The sequence below is a fragment of the Cnephaeus nilssonii genome, assembly GCF_951640355.1.
Source record: "Cnephaeus nilssonii genome assembly, chromosome: 4".
Classification (NCBI taxonomy): domain Eukaryota; kingdom Metazoa; phylum Chordata; class Mammalia; order Chiroptera; family Vespertilionidae; genus Cnephaeus; species Cnephaeus nilssonii.
In genome coordinates this window covers 52,239,117-52,259,249 of record NC_137075.1, presented here as the reverse complement: position 1 = coordinate 52,259,249, position 20,133 = coordinate 52,239,117, and the positions used below count along the sequence as shown (strand labels likewise).

The 20,133-nt window shown below is 35.4% G+C and overlaps 1 protein-coding gene across 1 annotated transcript in view; it reads left to right on the top strand.

The window, feature by feature from the left end:
• The window catches only part of TRPM7 (transient receptor potential cation channel subfamily M member 7), a 118,528-nt gene that overhangs the window by 54,724 nt on the left and 43,671 nt on the right, over positions 1 to 20,133 (top strand). Inside the window, exons 13-21 of the mRNA XM_079767471.1 lie at positions 2,215 to 2,268; positions 4,674 to 4,814; positions 5,308 to 5,442; positions 6,351 to 6,631; positions 8,318 to 8,546; positions 9,609 to 9,764; positions 9,843 to 9,986; positions 11,933 to 12,061; positions 14,964 to 15,242. Coding sequence (XP_079623597.1) covers positions 2,215 to 2,268; positions 4,674 to 4,814; positions 5,308 to 5,442; positions 6,351 to 6,631; positions 8,318 to 8,546; positions 9,609 to 9,764; positions 9,843 to 9,986; positions 11,933 to 12,061; positions 14,964 to 15,242 — 1,548 coding nt within the window. The remainder of the gene's footprint in view (positions 1 to 2,214; positions 2,269 to 4,673; positions 4,815 to 5,307; positions 5,443 to 6,350; positions 6,632 to 8,317; positions 8,547 to 9,608; positions 9,765 to 9,842; positions 9,987 to 11,932; positions 12,062 to 14,963; positions 15,243 to 20,133) is intronic.

The following is a 20,133-nucleotide window of genomic DNA, read 5'->3' as shown; positions in this document are numbered from 1 at the left end:
CTAATACTGAAGACAGTGTAGAACAGTGATGGGCAACCTTTTGAGCTTGGTGTGTCAAACTTCGCCAAAAAACTGAGCATAACTTGGATAGTGTGTCACTTTGAGGAAAAAAACATTATTTCGCAAATGTTTCATCCTCAGGAGCAGCAAATGTTTCATCCTCGGCATGTGGCTGCCTCAGCGGCCGCGTGTCATCAGAAATGGCTACGCGTGTCAGTGCTGACACGCGTGTCATAGGTTTGCCATCACTGGTGTAGAAGGAAGCCAAGCACTGCAGAAGGGAGTGAAGCTGCGGAGAAGCAGGCGGGGCGGTGGAGAAGGGAGGGAAACAGGCGGGGCTGGGGAGACGGCCACGGGAAGTCCTATTGCAGGAATCTTCCTGCAATTGGCCTCTAGTTAGAATATAAAACCAAGAAATGTTTATTACATTGTATTTAATAATAATAATAAATCCATTACATGTTAACATTAAAGCATATTTTTCAAGAAAAACAAAAAATTAATGAGAGTAGAATACTATTATGGTTTCACAAATCTCTTTAATGTCTGGCTTCATGGATGGCAGCTGGATTCTCATATTTGCTTTTGAGTTTAATTTTATGATGTCACCCATCAAGAGGCTTCTGGAAAATTTTACTGAACACTGAGAGGAAGAGAATGAGAAATGCATATGATATCTTAACATGATTTTTGAAAATACTTTTGATTTCATGGACCTTCTAAAAGGGTCTTGTGGGGCATTCAGGGGTTCCTGGATCACACTCAGAACTGCTGTGTTAAAGTATATTTATTTTTTACTGAGCATTTATATTTAATGAATATAAATATAAATATAGGTTAAGATAAGATAGAATTCCAAAAATTGCATTTTTGTGTGATTATAAACTGTTTGAGAAAATACAGTGAAACTTTCTAATACCTAAAAAATATAAAATACCTCATATTAACTTAGAAGACATTTTTTTTTTTTTAAAGTTAACACATTGGGGAGAATGGTCAGGGAAGACTCAGCTCTTAAGTGGATAGACTAAACATTGTAATAAGACAACAGAGGTAAAATATAGTTTATATTCAATATATACTATAGTCATCTTTAGATATATGGAATTTGAAAATCAAGAATAGCAAAGAAAATAATATTGTTTTTAAAAAAATAATAGGTTTATCCAGAAATGTATTACCAAGTAAATGATCAAAATGGAAAAGTAGATTGCATTAATTGCTATGATAACCTCATAAAAAATTAATAACACAATAATGGGAGAAAAACCCCATTTGCTATTTCTTTTAAACAATAGATTTACAGTATTGAAAGTATGTATCTTTGCTTGTGCTGTATAGAATTTAATGCAGTAAATTTCAGATGGGTCAAAGCCGTGTTTAAAAATTTTAGAATACATTTTTGGCCCATTTTCCTCTCAGTCTTGATGGAGGAGATAAACTCCTGGGTATTTTTTCAAAATAGGATACCATCAAAATAAGATTACTGTAAAAATGAAAAGTTTTTAGTCTACTAGTATACATCAATGGAATTAAGATAATAGGGAAAAGATGACATATTTAAATGTTAAAAGTTTGTTACCCAAAATACTTGAAGTATTGATTCAACTTGATGGTTAATGACAGAAATTTTAACAATAAAGAGCATGTACATCTCCATTATCAATGAAAGAAATGTAATGATATAATTGTGAAACTTGCAATGCTTACATGACTTCTAGAAAATAAATAAAAATTACATATTGTTACATAAGTAAAAACATAAGAAAATATTATATATTTTGTTTAAGGCAAATATGGTAATGTGAAATGGGTATATCCTTTTTATTTTAAATAATTTTATTAATTTTTTACAGAGAGGAAGGGAGAGGGAGAGGGAGAGAGAGTTAGAAACATCAATGAGAGAGAAACATCGATCAGCTGCCTCCTGCATACCTCCTACTGGGGATGTGCCCGCAACCAAGGTACATGCCCTTGACTGGAATCGAACCTGGAACCCTTCAGTCCGCAGGCCGACGCTCTATCCACTGAGCCAAACCGGTTAGGGCGGGTATATCCTTTTTTGCTCCATTTTATGAACAGAACTTAACTAAAAAGTATATATATAATTTGTGCAAGTGGGTTCATAAAAGTTCTATATGCAATAAAAAGGGAAGTTGTTTACATTATTTTAGAAGAAAAATAATAGTTTACTTTAATTTTTTCTCCTTCAAGAAACAAGGTCCCACTAATCCAATGCTATTTCATCTTGTTCGAGATGTCAAGCAGGTAAGAGACTTTTTTCCCAAAAAAATGTTATTTAAAAAAGTTATACTTTGTTTCCAAAAATCATTTAAATACACCTTAAAAGTAGCAATAAAATGACATTTTTTAGGACAAAATAAAATAAGTACTAAATATGTAATGACAGAAGTAAAGATTTTGCATGATATATCAGAAATCAAGAAAAAGAAAGTTTATGAAATTATGACTGAGTTTGCTGAGCTTCTAATCATCCTAAAGTGTGGTGAACTTCATAATGCTCATTGGTTCGTAAAGGAAGATCATTGATAGGATGAATGTATCTTTTTCTCTGTGTTCAGAAGAAATTTGTTCCCAGGGCATATAAAGGACATTGAACAAGGAGGAATCACTGGGTTATGATCATTAATGGCAGATTTTGTCAATAAAAATGCTGAAAAGCATGCTCCTGTGCAAGTGCACTCACTCCCTCTCTTTCATGTACACCAAAAGGTGGCGGGTTCAATTCATGGTCAGGGCACATACCTACGTTGTAGGTTTGATCTCTGGTCAGAGCCCGTACAGGAGGCAACTGACGAATGTTCCCTCCCCTCCCTTCCTCTCCCCTCCCCTCCCCTCCCCTCAAAAAAAAATATTCTTGGTGAGGATTTAAAAAAAGAATAAAAGTTTTGAATATTGAAAAATAAAAGCTGTTTAAATTATTGGTATCCAATAGTTTTTAATTTTTCTTGGTGAAAAAGTATTCGTTTAATTAATTTAAATATTTTTAAGTTTCTGAACTAAAACACTTGTTTCTAGAATTCTTTATTCAAACATTTACTTGCTGTTAAGTGTGAATATACTATTAAAAAGCTGAAAAATTAAAAGAGATATAATTTCATGTTTTATAACTTATTTAATACTCAACTAGGCCTATCCCATATGAAGAACCTAGACTTTATTATACTTAAAGTAACATTTCATTTTTGTGTGTGCTTTTCTTTGTAGCTTGATTGAAAAGTATTTCATTGCCTTAATAATCACCCATTTAAAGTGTATAGTTCAGTGGCTTTTACTATATTCTCACCATTGTGACACCCATCACCACAGTCTAATTTTAAAGTATTTAAACTATCCCCAGAATTCTGCCCCTGTCCAAGGCAACTGTTAATCTACTTCCTTGCTCTGTGGATTTGCCTCTTCTGGACATTTCACATTAATTTTTTGTTGTTTGAATAATTAAAATTTTTTTTCTTTTTCCAGAAAGCTTGAGTCATGGGAGAGACCTTTAGTCCAGGGCGGGTTTTAGAACACATCTGCATTCTGATGGACTTACATGGGCTAGCAGAATAACTGCATTTGTTAATTCTTTTTTTTTTTATATCAGTGGCCCAATGTTTTTTTTTAATCCTAATGTAAAGGCAGTAATTGAGTATTTTCTGACTCAAATTGTAAGTTGAGTTTTGTACAAGTTATTTATATAGTTTCACATTACTTAATTTAAATATTTCCCATTCAAGTGGACTCATACCATAATGGCATTTGTTATATTTTTAAAAACTAAACATCATACATAACATTCTTAATTATAAAGCATATTTTGAGGTTTTAGATATAAAAATAACCTTATGTTTAAAATGAACATTTTAAAATTAATTTTTAAATAATAGGTTTTAAAAATATAGATATCTAGAATTAAAAACAGATGAAACCAAGATGTAAAAAAGTATAAGCATTTTTAAAAGCACTAAATTCATGAAATTATAATTAGGGAAATGGAAAGAATGATGATGGTAGGAGGGTAGAATTGGTTAATATATGTAAGTCATCTGATGATTAAACCCTTTTAAGATTATTTAATGGAATTAAATGGTTGATTCTGAAACAGACAATCTTTCCAAACTCACAAGTGAATTATGTTCCAAAAGTTCATTTATAAATTGATGCCCTGGGAAAATGAAGTTTCAGCTCTAAACAGGATTATAAGTAGTAGATAAATCCTAGACAATGCTATAAAATCTTGTGTAATCTGTAAAATAGCAATAAGATTTTGTTTAAACGGTACTTATAACTAAGTATGGACTCAATAAGAAACATAGTATTATTTTTACAAGGAAATGATATTTATGATATGTGTTGTTACAGTGAAAATGGAATAGTTGGTTCTTAGAAGTTCCTTTGCACGCACCTGTGAATTATTAGGGTGGTGGAGACCAAACTATCTCCGGTAAACCATACTTCTGTCCTGAACCACACCTTTTGAGACTTCAAACTTTATAATCCTCTTTCCTCTTATAAAAGGAAGAAGAGAAACAAATTATCCTTCTCTTGTAAAGATAGCTGCTGGAAATCACAGCTTTTTGTAACAAGTAAATATTTGTCATTTTAGAGCATCACATGGAATTATTGAGAAATACTATCCTGTCTTTTTAAAACTAATGTTTTGTTTCCAGGGAAATCTTCCTCCAGGATATAAGATCACCCTAATTGATATAGGACTTGTTATTGAATATCTTATGGGAGGAACCTATAGATGCACCTATACTCGGAAACGTTTTCGATTAATATATAATAGTCTTGGTGGAAATAATCGGGTATGTAATATTTGGGGGGGGGAGTCTATATATTTGCTTTAAAATTAAATCATACACTTTAAAAGTTAAAAATTACTTACATTAGAATGGTTAAAGTAGCATTGTCTTAAAAATATGAGATTGTGCCCAGTGGTTGAGCTTTGACCTATATGATCCAGGAGGTCATAGTTTGATTCCCAGAGCACATGCCCAGATTGCAGGCTGGATCCCTAGTAGGAGGCGTGCAGGAGGCAGCCAATTGGTGATTCTCTTTCATTGTTGATGTTTCTATCTGTCTCCCTCTCCCTCTCACTGAAATCAATAAAAACATATTTTTTAAAAAATGAGATTTTTCAACTAGGTATTTTGAAATTTTTTATAATTGATATCCTAACTAAATATTTTTCATGTGTATGTATGAACACATTTATACATAATATAAACTGATTCTTGAATTTTTAAAAGCATATCAGCATATTTAAATCTATAAAAACTAATAAGCTTTCATTTTCAGAGGTCTGGCCGAAATACCTCAGGTGGCACTCCTCAGTTGCGAAAGAGTCATGAATCTTTCGGCAATAGGGCAGACAAAAAGGAGAAAACAAGACATAATCATTTCATTAAAACAGCGCAGCCCTACCGACCAAAGGTATTTTTGTTTAAATATTACACTTTCTGGATTTTGTTCTTTCTAAATTACTGAGTATTATGAAATAAAAACCTACTTGTTTTAGTAAGAGTTGTCTTTTGTTTTTAGATATATCTTTGATTCTTCATTTTCCCATATAAAAAAAGATACCCATTGTGAATTGATTATATAACAACCCAATTTTTTTAAACATTGTTTTGATAAACACTTAACTGCCTCCTTTTATTCCATTTTTACTTAACAACATGTAAGACTGAAACTTTTTTTAAAAAAAAATTTATTGATTGATTTGTGAGAGAGAAGAAAGGATAGAGAGGGGAGAAATCACATTCATTATTGGTTCTTGTATTTGCCCTTACCGGTGATCCAACTTGCAACCTTGGCATATTGGGACCATGACCTAAACAGCTATGCTACCCAGCCAGGACTGAAACTTCTTTTTCATTAAAATTGTGTTTTATGGACCTGGCCATTGGCTCAGTTGGTTGGAGCATCATCCTGTACAGCAAAAGGTTGCAGGTTTGATTCCCTGTTGGGGCGAGTACAGGAGGAAACTGATTGATGTTTCTTTCTCTTTCTCTCAGATCAATAAAACCATATCCTCAGGTGAGGATTAAAGAAAACATATTCCAAAATAAAATAAAATTGTGTTTTATCAAGTATTAGTTGAAATATATAGCCCCTTTAATTTCGAGAAACTTTGTTATAAAAGCATTTTTTTGGAAATGCCATTTTTATAGAATGAATTTTGAGTTATAATAAAAATCAAGTAGATAAAATTGATACAGTTTAATTTGTACAGTTATATGAAGTTGAAGAATACCATAAAAGAGATTTTATAAAAATTTCCACATGAATGTCATGGCTTTTTTATAATGAGCTTTATAACATTTATTTTTTCCTTGAAGATTGATACAGCTTTGGAAGAAGGAAAGAAGAAAAGAACCAAAGATGAAATTGTAGATATTGATGATCCAGAAACCAAGCGCTTTCCTTATCCACTTAATGAACTGTTAATTTGGGCTTGCCTTATGAAGAGGCAGGTCATGGCCCGATTTTTGTGGCAGCATGGTGAAGAATCAATGGCTAAAGCATTAGTTGCCTGTAAAATCTATCGTTCAATGGCCTATGAAGCAAAGCAGAGTGACCTGGTTGATGATACTTCAGAAGAATTGAAACAGTATTCCAAGTAAGTTATATTTTATGACTTGGAACATGTAAAAAATACAAAATAGACCATGTTTAAGTGAAGATTATAATATCATGGACTAAGTGGGGGTATAGATGTATAATTTTATTTGTATACTTAAGAGAAACCCATTTTTAAAAATTTAGAAAGAAGCTTGGCTACCTATGCATATGCTAAAGAAGTTACTACTTTGTTTGCATTTCAAGTTAAATAATTCAAGAAAGAAGAAATGCCAGAAGTTAGTTTAATAATTGGACATACTAATAATTAGGTTAGGAAAAGTTCCACTTGGAATGGTGAGAAAAGGAAGGAAGAAAGCAAGGTTTAAGCTGTGAACTAAGGAGATGAGTTCAACTGGAAGGGCATTCCAGATGGTGGAACTACATTTATAGGAGAATGCAACATTTCACAGAAGTTTTCATTTACTTAGGGCACTAATAGAACAGTAAGCTGGAAAGGTAGTTTCTAGGAAGCTTTATTATAGAGAATAGGATCTCTCCCAAAATAGGTTGACTTTAGAAAAGGGTAACAGTTATTACTGAAAGTAACTCAAGCAGGGATCTGATGATTACTTACTGGAGATTTAAGTTTTAGGTGTTTTGCATGATTAGGTTAGTCTGTATTCACATTCCTTTCTACTAGGTACTAACCCTTTTATATGTTTGAAATAACTATACAGAAAATTTTTAACTGAACATTGTTAGTTTGAGTTTCCTATAGGACCAGGGGAAAGTGCTCTGGAGTAACCTTTTTTTTTTTTTTTTTTAAATCCTCACCTGAGAATATGTTTTTTATTAATTTTAGAGAGAGAGGAAGGGAGAGCAAGAAAAACATTGATCAATTGCCTCCTAAATGCACTCCAAACAGGCATGGAACCCACAACCTGGGTATGTGCCCTGACCAGTAATCAAACCCACAACCTTTTGGTGCATAGGACATATTCCAACCAACTGAGCCACACCAGCCAGGGTTGGAGTCACCTTTTCAGTCTTTTTTTTTTTTTTTTATAATATATTTTTATTGATTTCAGAGAGGAAGAGAGAGGGAAAGAGAGATAGAAACATCAATGATGAGAGAGAATCATTGATTGGCTGCCTTCTGCATGCCCCATACTGGGGATTGAGCCCACAACCCAGGCATGTGCCCTTGATCGGAATCGAACCTGGGACCTTTCAATCCACACACTGACGCTCTATTCACCGAGCCAAACCAGCTAGGGCTTCAGTCTTATTTTTAATGTGACATATTTTAAAAACTTTGTGATTTCCACATAGTATTAGGTATCTGAAAATATAGAGCTACCATCATTCTATTGCCTCACAATTCCCTAATTTTTTTTGTTTGTATTGTATGTGTGTGAAAATATTAAAAACTAGAACATGTTATGAATGAGTGAAAGAATAGTGGTTTAATGTCCTAGCTGGCTTGGCTCAGTGGATAGAGCATCAGCCTGCGGACTGAAGGGTCCCAGGTTCGATTCCAGTCAAGGGCATGTACCTTGGTTGTGGGCATATCCCCAGTAGGGGGTGTGCAAGAGGCAACTGATCTATGTTTCTAACTCTCTCTCCCTCTCCCTTCCTCTCTGTAAAAAAAATCAATAAAATATATTAAAAACAAACAAACAAAACAAACCAAAAAACAACAACTACCATTTGGTAAATTGAGTATGTTTTGCTCTTTTGATAGTGATTTTGGTCAACTAGCAGTTGAATTACTAGAACAATCCTTCAGACAAGATGAAACCATGGCTATGAAATTGCTCACTTATGAACTGAAAAACTGGAGTAATTCCACCTGCCTTAAGTTAGCAGTTTCTTCAAGACTAAGGCCTTTTGTAGCCCACACCTGTACACAAATGTTGTTATCTGATATGTGGATGGGAAGGCTGAATATGAGGAAAAATTCCTGGTACAAGGTATGCCTTAGAAAAAAATTGATATAAAGGGTGTGATTAGATTAAAAGAGCAGGGGGTGGGGTGGGATTAGCCCTAATGTATAGTTAAAATGCTTTTATTTATTAGAGTGATGGGGGTGGTGGTGTTGGCATTGTATAGAGAGTGACATGTAGTGTCCTTTTTCCTCCTATTGTTCATTCTGAATCCCTTTCAGGTGTGGTGTTGAGTGATTGTTGCCCCTATCTGAACCAGAAGTATGAGGCCAACAAATGAAAGTATGGCATTTATAGCCCTGAGCAGCCATGAACAATGATTCCTAAATTCTAAAACTCAGGACCTATCTACTAACTTAATAATGAGTTACTTTTAATTTATTTGAAGTATATTGGACATGCCTGGTTTTTATGGTAAAAAATGTGGGCTGGTACTTTCAGTTTTATCATAATGAGAGATATTACTTTAAACTCCCTTTTTGTTATCTTATGTCTTAAATAAGGTACAGAAATCTAGAAGGCAGAAATCAGGCAAGTAGTTCAATCATTAACTATTATAAGTAGATAACATATACTAATCATCTACTAAAAAAGATGGTGAAAGATTAACCAGTAGAAACCCTGATACACAATTCTAATTTTTTTGTGCTTCATAACATAAAATTTTATAAATTATGCTTTTTTTTTTTTTTTTTTATGGAGGCACAAGCTGAGTAATCATATGACATGGAACACTTGCAAAGAGATTTAGGATAAAATTCAGCACATAGTACCTTCATAAGGCTTGAATTTTGTTTAAACAAATGTATTTTCTGAACAGGTTGTAATTTGATTTTTTTAAAGGACAAGTCTTTAGTTATTAAATATTTTCTATACCCTCATATCATAATACTTAAATGTTTTGTTACTCCTTAAAACCATTCAACCTGGGCCTCTTTAAAAATAGTTGTAAGTAGAAATGAAGTTTAAGGTTTATTCCCTATACTACCAAGGGGAAAATGGCTGATTTAATATTTTTTTTATTGCTTGTATTATATTCTTGAAAGTTATTAATTCTAAAATATGAATTTATGTTTTTGAAAATTTTAGGTTATATTAAGCATCTTAGTTCCACCTACCATATTAATGCTAGAATATAAAACTAAGGCTGAAATGTCTCATATTCCACAATCTCAAGATGCCCATCAAATGACAATGGAAGATAGTGAAAACAACTTTCAAAACATCACAGAAGAGATTCCTATGGTAAGGGGGAAAATTTTTTTTAAGGGACTATAAATTTGTGAATAAATGTGTATATTTATAAGTGTTATTTTATTTTAGGAAGTATTTAAAGAAGTAAGAATATTGGACAGCAGTGAAGGAAAGAATGAAATGGAGATACAAATAAAATCAAAAAAGCTTCCAATCACACGAAAGTTTTATGCCTTTTATCATGCACCAATTGTGAAATTCTGGTTTAACACGGTATGTTTTTAAATTGTATGAACATAATGATTTTAAAAGATAGGCTTAGTGGTCTACAGTCCATACTGATCTGGATGTAAATTAATAACTGAAAAGCCATTTTTCATTTAAAAGAGCAATAAGTTCAAATTAGTTTTATCCAAACAGCTGTCAAATAGAATGATAAAAAATTAACACATCTTAGTTCTAATTGGAACTAGTTCTGACTGGAACCAGAAACTTACTAAACAAATACGTGGTAACTATATGCCTTTGTAAGTGGGTAACAGGTACTAATCATCTACCCAAAAAATTGGTCAAGATTAATCAAAAGAAACTCTAATACACAATTATAACTGCTTTGTGTTTTAGGATTTTTGCAGATAATGTTAAAATTTTGGAAATAAGCCTTTCTTGCAGTATTAATTGATGTTGAAAAGCAATCTAGATAACTCATATAGTTTTATTCATAATCAGCTTTTCTCTTGATTTATGGAGGAATGGATTTTACTGATGAACATGTATGTCCATAGAGGGATAGTCTCATCTGAAGAAACACTAACCAGGGATGAGCTAATGAGTTTTTACTTTCCTTCCCAGAAAAACTCAAGCTTTTTTTGCTTTGCTTTGTTTTTAAATTAAATATTTTTTCCATTGACTTTTTTTTTTTTTTAGGGGGAGAGAGAGAAAAAGAAACATTGATGTGAAAGTGGAACATTGATCAGCTGCCTCTCCTGCATACCCTCTACCTGGGATCAAGTCCGAAATCTGGGCATGTGCCCTGACCGGAAATCGAACCAGCAACCTTTTGGTGTAGGGGAGGACCACCAAACAGCTGAGCCACACTGGCTATGGCTTAAGTTGTTTTTATTTTATTGTTATTTTTGTTTTTTGTTTTTTATTTTTATCATTAGACTTTAAGAATTGCGAAAGTATACAAATAGCTTTGTGCTAAGATGAACATTTGAGAATTTGTTCCTTCAAGCATTGTTTTCTCAATCACACACATGCTCATTAACGTAAGACTAATTGATCTCGTTTCCATTTCAATATGGAAATTTTCTTGCTTCATCTTGTTCAGGTGTTGAAATTGCACATTTGAATTACCTAACATAATCCCCAAATTCTGTCCCCACTAATGGAAATAATGTAGGTATCTTAGTTTGCATTCATGTGAAGGACTGTTTAAAATGAACAACCCAGGTGGCTGCAGGAATTTTTCTTTTCTTTATTTATTGCAGTTTACTTCCCTACCCTGCCATAGCTTAAAATCATGATGTGGCTTATTTTAAGACTGGTAGAGACAAAGATGATTCTTAGCCACAATTGTTCAAGGGTCGATGAATCTGGGTTTTCCTCTGAAATGAAATGATTGTTTAGATATATTATACATAGACCGTATCACCTCCCTATAATATATATATATATTTTTTTTAAGAATATCAAAAGTGGAATTTTCCCTTTCCTAGAGCAAATGCTTTTCATATTGGTTTCCATTTCTTGGGATTTCAACCTCAGTGACTAGGAGCTAGTTGTCTTTCCTAGGAATACTATGTTGTTCCCGGAGGGAAGACACAGGCAGTATGTGTTTCTTGATGATGACAGTGAAGTTCTTTAGTAAACTTAATATATTATGATGCTTTAGGTATATTATAAGATAAATAGAATTATGTAGGCTAAGCTGAGAACATAAACCTTGGTATTATAAAATTCTTCCTATGGGAAGTACTAAAAAGCCAACAAAGTTTTAGAACAACACATTTATACTCTGGAGATCATTTATATTTTGATTAATAAATGCAAAGTCTGAACTGAAGAAGAATTACTTCTAAAACTATTTTAATGATTAAAGCTGGGTGTAGTTCACAAGAGTTCCTTTAGGTTTTTTTTGTGTATGCTTGAAAATTTTCAGAGTAAAATATTTTGTAATTAATTTTATTCATATCTTGTGTTTTCTTTTTTATTAGTTGGCTTACTTAGGATTTCTGATGCTTTATACATTTGTGGTTCTTGTACAAATGGAACAATTACCTTCAGTTCAAGAATGGATTGTTATTGCTTATATTTTTACCTATGCTATTGAGAAAGTCCGTGCGGTATGTGTTTAGTTTTTCCTATCAGTAACTTACTGTATACATGGAGAATGTTTTGTTTTGTTTTGGGAATGTATATGGGTATGTGTATGATAATTTAAGTGAGACTTTATAGGAGAGTGACTTTATAGTGGACCATGTTTATTTTTGCTGTTATAAAAATCATGGCAAAAGAATAGAGATCCTGCCCTGGCCGGGTAGCTCAGTTGGTTAGAACATTGTCCCCATACACTAAGGTTGTGGGTTCAATCTCCCATCAAGGCAAGGATCAACCAATGAATACATAACTAAGTGGAAGAACAAATTCATGTTTCTCTCTCAAAATCAATAAATTTAAAAAATCTATATATATAAAAGGCTAAGTGACCGGCCAGGATGTTTGACACGCACTGACCACCAGGGGGCAGACGCTCAATGCCCAAGCTGCCGAGCTGTGTTGACTTGACAGTAGTGGTTCTCAGGTGACGCACCAGAGAGGAGGGAGCCCGATTCCGGGGGTGCTTCACCCAAGAACCGCCCTTGCATTCTGCAACCCCTTGGGGTATTGGAGAGCTGGTTTTGGCCCGATCCCTGTAGGCCAAGCCGAGGGACCCCACCTTCCAGAGGGACCCTCGCTCACTCCACAGACACTCTTGGAGCTACAGCGCTGCCCTAGGTGCAGCCGGTCGGGGAGGGAATGTGGGAGGTTAGCTCCAGGGCATGTCTGGCCCATCTCACCCAGTCCCACCCAACCGGCCACCTTCTAATTAATTTCCTTTCGATGTGCATGAATCCATGCACCGGGGCACTAGTTACTTATAAAAGAATAGAGATCAGTGTGTTGTTTGTCACAAATTACAGACAATGATTTGTCTCAGGAACATAACCTAGATCTGTTTTTGCTTATATATTTTCTGAACATATATATTTACTCTCTCTGCCACTTTTCAAAAAGTATTAATTATACATATAGCCAGTCAGTTATATATAGGTTATATATAGGTATGTAAGTTAGATATAGGTTCTTATCTTGCATTGCCTTCTTAAGTGTACTCTATTGCCCATTGAATTGTCATACAGATTTAGATCCTATGTCTATAAGAGTTTTAAATTTAAATTGTAAATTTTTAATATCTTGATATGGAGGGAAAATGCTTTTATACTTTCAATTCAAACTAGTAACTACATAAGTTATTTTATAACACATTTACTTAATAATTTCTGAATTATGTCTCTGCTTACATTTAGAGAATACATGAAATTGCAAAAATAAATAAAAGGCATTGTACTACCCTACCACTTGGGTATCATAGGAATTTATCTTATTAAATAGCTTACTATGCATTTTAAATTTCTCTTAAGTACTATGATTCATATGTTTATGAAATCTGTTGTTTTACCAACTTGTTTTAAGAAATTAGGTTGTTAAATGATAAAAGCAAGTTCCAAAGAATTCTTCTAAACATCCTATATAATAAAAGCCTAATATGCTAAGTGTCCTGTCAGCCAGTTGGCCGTTCAACCAATCAAAGTATAATATGCTATTGATATGCTAAGGCCACTCAGCCACTCACTATGATGTGCACTGACCACCAGGGGGCAGACACTCCAACCGGTAGGTTAGCTTGCTGCTGGGGGTCCGGCCAATTGGGACAGAGCTAGACAGGCCAGACACACCCTGGAGCCCTTCCATGGTCCCTCCCCGGCTGTCCAACCTCCCGCGTCCCTCCCCGGCTCCGATTGTGCACTGACTGGTGGGGAACCTCGGCCTGGCCTGCACCCTCTCGCAATCCGGGACCCTACAGGGGATGTCGAAAGAGCCAGTTTCTGCCCAATCCCGCAGGCTCGGCCAAGGGACCCCACTGGTACACATAAATTCGTGCACTGAGCCTCTAGTATATTCATAAAACATTTCTATCAGGATTCATTAGATAGTACAGGCATACCTTGGAGATATAATTCCAGCCCATTCTAATAAAGCAAGTCTGTCACTAAAACGTGTCATAATCTTTTTGCTGGTGAAGGGTCTTGCCTTCAATTTGTGAAACAGGCAACACCTCTAAAGCCAGTAAAGCAAAGTACAATGAAATGAGCTATGCCTGTAATAAAAGTAGTTGTCTCTAATGGAGAAAGAACTTAACTGGCTAAGGCAGAAAAGTGGAAGGGAGACTTTTCAGTATTTACTTTATGATACATTACGATTTTTTTTTTTTTTTATAATTCTTTATTGATTTCAGAGAGGAAGGAAGAAGGAGAGAGAGAGAAATATCCATGATGAGAGAGAATCATGGATCGGCTGCCTCCTGCACGCCCCCGACTGGGGATCGAGCCTGCAACCCAGGCATGTGCCCTTGGCTGGAATCGAACCCGGGACCTTTCAGTCCGCAGGCCGACGCTCTATCCACTGAGCCAAGCCGGCCAGGGCTACATTACGATTTTGAAGATATAAATGTGTTACCATTTCACACAAATTTTTTTTTAAAATTTTCACATTAAGGAAGAAATAAGTACAGCTACTTAAACCATAGAGTTGTTTACTTTCTGCAAATAAAGTGCCTTTGGAACATCTACCAGGATATCCTAGTGTTACTTCATTGAAGAAAAAACTTTTCAAAAGCATCTCACATTCCAATTTAGAGAACTGTGGTCTAGTCCAAGATTTCAGCATCTTATTTAATCGAGCAAGTCATTTGTAGTGGTTGTTTTATGTGGGTTTTTTCCTATATACAAAATGAGGAGAAGAAGTATCTGTCTCTGATATCTTACTGAATTGTTTTGGTGATCAAATGCATCATCAAATGCCAAGAAAATAAAAAATACTTTGAAATACCAAAAGATATGTAAAAATCTACTGTAATGTTATAAATGAATGTTGTTATATGTTTTAATAGGAAGAAACTGATTAAACTTTTTTTTTCACCTTTAGATCTTTATGTCTGAAGCTGGAAAAATAAGCCAGAAGATTAAAGTGTGGTTTAGTGATTACTTCAATATCAGTGATACAATTGCCATAATTTCTTTCTTCATTGGATTTGGACTAAGATATGGAGCAAAGGGGAACTTTGAAGATGCATATAATAATCATGTTTTTGTGGCTGGAAGATTAATTTACTGTCTTAACATAATATTTTGGTATGTGCGTTTGCTAGATTTTCTAGCTGTAAATCAACAGGCAGGACCTTATGTAATGATGATTGGAAAAATGGTAAGTTGAGAGGTATCTGATCATATCAGTTTATCAATATTGTTTCTTAAAATCATAAAATCGTTAACATAGCTTTACTTGAATCAGAGAATGTTGTTTCATGTGTATTTGCTTTGTACTCCAAATCAACCATTCCTAAGGGTATATTAACTTTTGAAGTATATGTATATTGTTTTTTATGTATATTGTTGGGGTGGGAACACATTTTATTTATTTTGAAATGCTTTAATTTTTAAATGCTACTTGCTATGGAATATTTGAAATTAGAATGAAAGACAAGAATTTGTTATTTCTGATCTGAATTTCTTTTTATCCTTATTGTTGTTACCCTAATCCAGGGGTGGGGAACCTTTTTTCTGGATATTTATGACATCATTCAAGGTCCATACAAACTTATCAACTTAAAAATTAGCCTGCTTAAAAATATGGTCAGATGTTTAATTAACTCACCCCTAATTTCTTGGCAGGATCAGACCAAATGATTTTGCTGGCCTTGTGTGGTCCACGGGCCAGATGTTCTCCACTCCTGCCCTAAACCAATCTATCATCCTCTTGTACCTCCAGCAGTGTAGAAATCTGTTTACTCACAGCCACTCTGGTTTATCTTCAGTCTACATTATAGCTGGAGTAATTGTTTGAAAATATAAATCTGAATATGTCACTTCCCTTTCTTAAAAAATCTTTTAATGGTTTAGCATTGTTCTTAGAGATCGGTATGCTTAGTGAAACTCATAAGCCCTACCCAGTTTGCTTTTCTTTCTATCTATGCTCTATTCAGACAGGTCTTCCTATATGTTCTTTAACATAGCCCCTATCAGAGTACCATAGCCAATGTTCTTTCTTCCTGGAGTGATCACCCTCATCTACACTCATACCCTTAGCCTTTTTGACTAATTAACTTAGGTTTATACTTTAGTTCTCAGCTGCAAACTTGATTTTTTTTCCCCCAGGGGAGTCTTTTTTTTTCTTCCAGCTGGATCATGTTTATTTGCTGTATAGTTTTATGGGACCCTTGTTTCTTTCCTTCAGAATATTAATGTCTAACTATATTTTAAATCCTAATCTTATAGGATTATTTATACTTTCCTCTAGTCTATAAACTCTTTGGAGTAGGAACTTTGATTTTGGTCACCTTTATATCTCTAGAACTTATCACAGTGCCTGTCACATAATAGGTTCTCCATAATAAGTAGTTGTTGGTTGGGTGGATAAAGCCATTACAAATAGAAAAAACAAAAAGCATAAAAATGCTTAACATTTATTTTAATAGGTTGATTCTTAAAATTTTTTCTTATATGAAATTATAAAATTAAACTAATTATTACTAAGTAGTTTTTAATGTTTCTTATATTCTCACAGATACGTAAGAAATGCAAAAAGTATTAAGATAATACCTCTGAACTTTGTGAAACCATGTCTCTCTTTTTTGACTTTACCAGTACTGTAGTTGTTTTTAGTAATTGTGTAATCTAGCTTGAGGAGCCTGTCCTACTTAAAGTATTTAGAAAATCATGAAATGTTAGTAAGCTATCAATGAGGCCTATTGATTAAAATAATGGGTAGGGAATATAGGGATTCATGGAAAGAGATTAATTTGTGAAGGCATTTAACAAACCAAGGGATGTGAGCTATTCTTTGAAAGCTTAAGAAGATATGAGTAAAAAAGAATATCCTGACTGGAGCTTCTTTTATGACTAGAGGCCCAGTGCATGAAATTCATGCACTGGTAGGGTCCCTAGTACTGCCTGGGCCTCCCTCCCTTCCCCCAGCTGGTCCCGCCCCCGGTAGAACTCCTGGATGAACTCTTGGTCGAGGGGACAATTTGCATACTATGCTTTTATTATATAGGATAAGGAGTAGTTAGCAGTCAAATTGAATAGACAGGGTATAGCCTAAATTATATAGAACACTAAAAATGGGGACTTTCGAGGAGGAAAATATAGGAGAAAACATTGAAGAGTCCTATCCTTTGCCCCCACTTGACTTCTTTTCCATAAAAGGAAAGAGTTTACATTTCTTTGTCTTTTCCTTATCATTTTGGAGTAACTTTTCAATGTATGGATGTTGAAAGCAACTAGTCAGATTGTTCATTATGATGATTTTCAACAAGTGAGGCAGTCCAAAAAAGTCTCACAAGTGTTTCTCAGTCTCAGCTCCAAGCTACCAAGTAATCCCATTATTAATGTACTTTGCAAGATAATGCCAGCTAAGCAAATACTATTATAGTTTATGTCTTTAGTTACTTCTTTCCTCCTGTCTTTATGGATCCAGGCTAGTTTTAAGAATTACATCTAGATCATCTATTCTTTTCCTGATGTAGTATGCCCAATTTTTTGCTCTTTCCCATAGGGTTAACCATCTGGCAGTTTTTGTTTTTTTTTCTAATGTAGATGTTAGGTTTACGTACAATTCTTTACTGTTTGTTTTTTTGTTATCCTTACCAGAGTATGTTTTTATTGATTTTTAGAGAGAGAGGGAAGGAACGAGGGGGGGGGGGGAGGGAGAGAGAGAAAGAAAAAAACATTGATTGATTGCCTCCCGTACACATTGCCCCAACCTGCGTTCAAGCCCACAACCATTTTTGTGTATAGGACAGTGTTCCAAATAACTGAATCATCTGGCCAGGGCTAATGTGCAGTTCTTTTTTTTTCTTTTTTTTTTTAAATATATTTTATTGATTTTTTACAGAGAGGAAGAGAGAGGGATAGAGAGTTAGAAACATCGATGAGAGAGAAACATCGATCAGCTGCCTCCTGCATCCCCCCCACTGGGGATGTGCCCGCAACCAAGGCACATGCCCCTGACCGGAATCGAACCCAGGACCCTTGAGTCCGCAGGCCAACGCTCTATCCACTGAGCCAAACCGGTCTCGGCAAATGAGCAGTTCTTTATTCGCTGAACTGAACAATCTAAAATGTATTGTGCCTACTATCATAAATATTTTCAGTTTTCAGTGGTTAAAAAATGCAAACTCTATTCCAATATTAACACTTTGATATATATATACCTTTTCACTCTCCATGACATATATTTGAATACATGTGTTTATTTATGTCAGACTTCACACAAATAAATGTATATAATAGTTTTATCAAAATGGGCCTATAAAATGTATGCTATTTCTCAATTCTTTTAAAATATCTGCCCCCTTTTATCCTATATAATCCTATATAATAAAAGCCTAATATGCAAATTGACTGAACGCCAGAATGACCAATCGCTATGATGCGCACTGACCACCAGGGGCCAGAGGCGCAACACAGGAGATGCTCCCAGCCCACAGTCCCCAGGCCAGCCAAGGCGGGTGCCAGCGGGGACCCCCCGATCGTCCCGCCGATCACTCCACAGATTGGGCCTGATCACCAGCCAGGCCTAGGGACCCTACCCATACATGAATTTCGTGCACTGGATCTCTAATCCTATATAAGAAAAGGCTAAAACGCAAATCGACCAAATGGCAGAATGACTGGTCGCTATGATGCGCACTGAGACCACCAGGGGGCAGATGGTCAACACAGGAGCTGCCCCCTGGTGGTCAGTGCACTCCCACAGGAGGAACATTGCTCAGCCAGAAGCTGGGCTCATGGCTGGCGAGCACAGCGGCGGTGGCAGTAGCCTCCCCCATCTCTGCGGCAGCACTAAGGATGTCCGACTGATGGCTGGGGCCTGCAGAGCGGGTTCAAACCATCATTGGACATCCCCAAGGGCTCCTGGACTGCGAGAGGGCACAGCCAGGCTTAGGGACACACCACCCCCCACCCTGAGTACATGAATTTTATGCACCGGGCCTCTAGTTAAATATAAAAACCTATTTCTAGAGTTTCTGAAACCCTTTTTCTTAATCTTGTTTCTAAATCTTCCAAGTAACTAGACTAGCTCACAGGATTATCAGCATTACTTTACATAATGAAAACAAGATTTTTAAGTTTTTTAAATATAAAGTTATATTTGCTTTTTCATACTACATTTTCCTCAAGGATAATGTCCTATTCTCCCCAGTTAAGAATTACTGGTTTATGCCCAGCCGGTGTTGCTCAGTGGTTGAGCATCAACCCAGGAACCAGGAGGTAGCTAGTTCAATTCCTGATCAGGGCACATGCCTGGGTTACAGGCACGATCCCCAGTGGCAGGGGGGCACGTAGGAGGCAGCTGATCGATGCTCTCATCAATGTTTCTCTCCCTCTTCCTTCTCCTCTCTAAAAAATCAATAAAAACATTTTTTAAAAAGAATTGCTGGTTTATGCCCTGGCTGGTATTGGTCAGTGGTTAGAGCATTGGCTCACATACCCAAGGGTTTCGGGTTCAATTCCCAGTCAAGGGCATGTACCTGGGTTGCAGGTTGGATCCTAGCCCTTGTTGGGCAAGTGAAGAAGGCAACCTCTCTCTCGCTCTCTCCCCCGCTTCCCCTTCTTACTCCCTTTCCTCCCTCTTCCTTTCTCCCTCCCTCCCTCCCTTCCACTCTCTCTAGGAATCAATGAAAAAAAAATCCTCAGGTGAGGATTAACAACAACAAAAAATCAGAATTACTGGTTTACTATTTATCACATTAAAGAAGTACTTATTATTCATTCATTTGCTGTTCATAAAGTATTTCCAGGAAACATTGGAGAATTAAGGCTTTAGGGAAAGAATTGGTTTTAGCCTAATATTTAAAATGTAAGGGCTCCAGCTCTCATTGCCAGATTATTTAGTGACTTAATGCTATTTGGTTAGTTCAATGGTAATATACAGTAAATGGGAGGTGTAGGAAGCACAGAAGTGGACAGCTATAATAAAAGATGGAGTTGGGAAAAGTAGAGATAGCTAAAAGTTAAGTGGAGCTATCTGAATTTCTTTCCAAATCTTGCCTCTAATGTACTCCAAATGCTCCTGCCAATTTTTTCATCTTAGC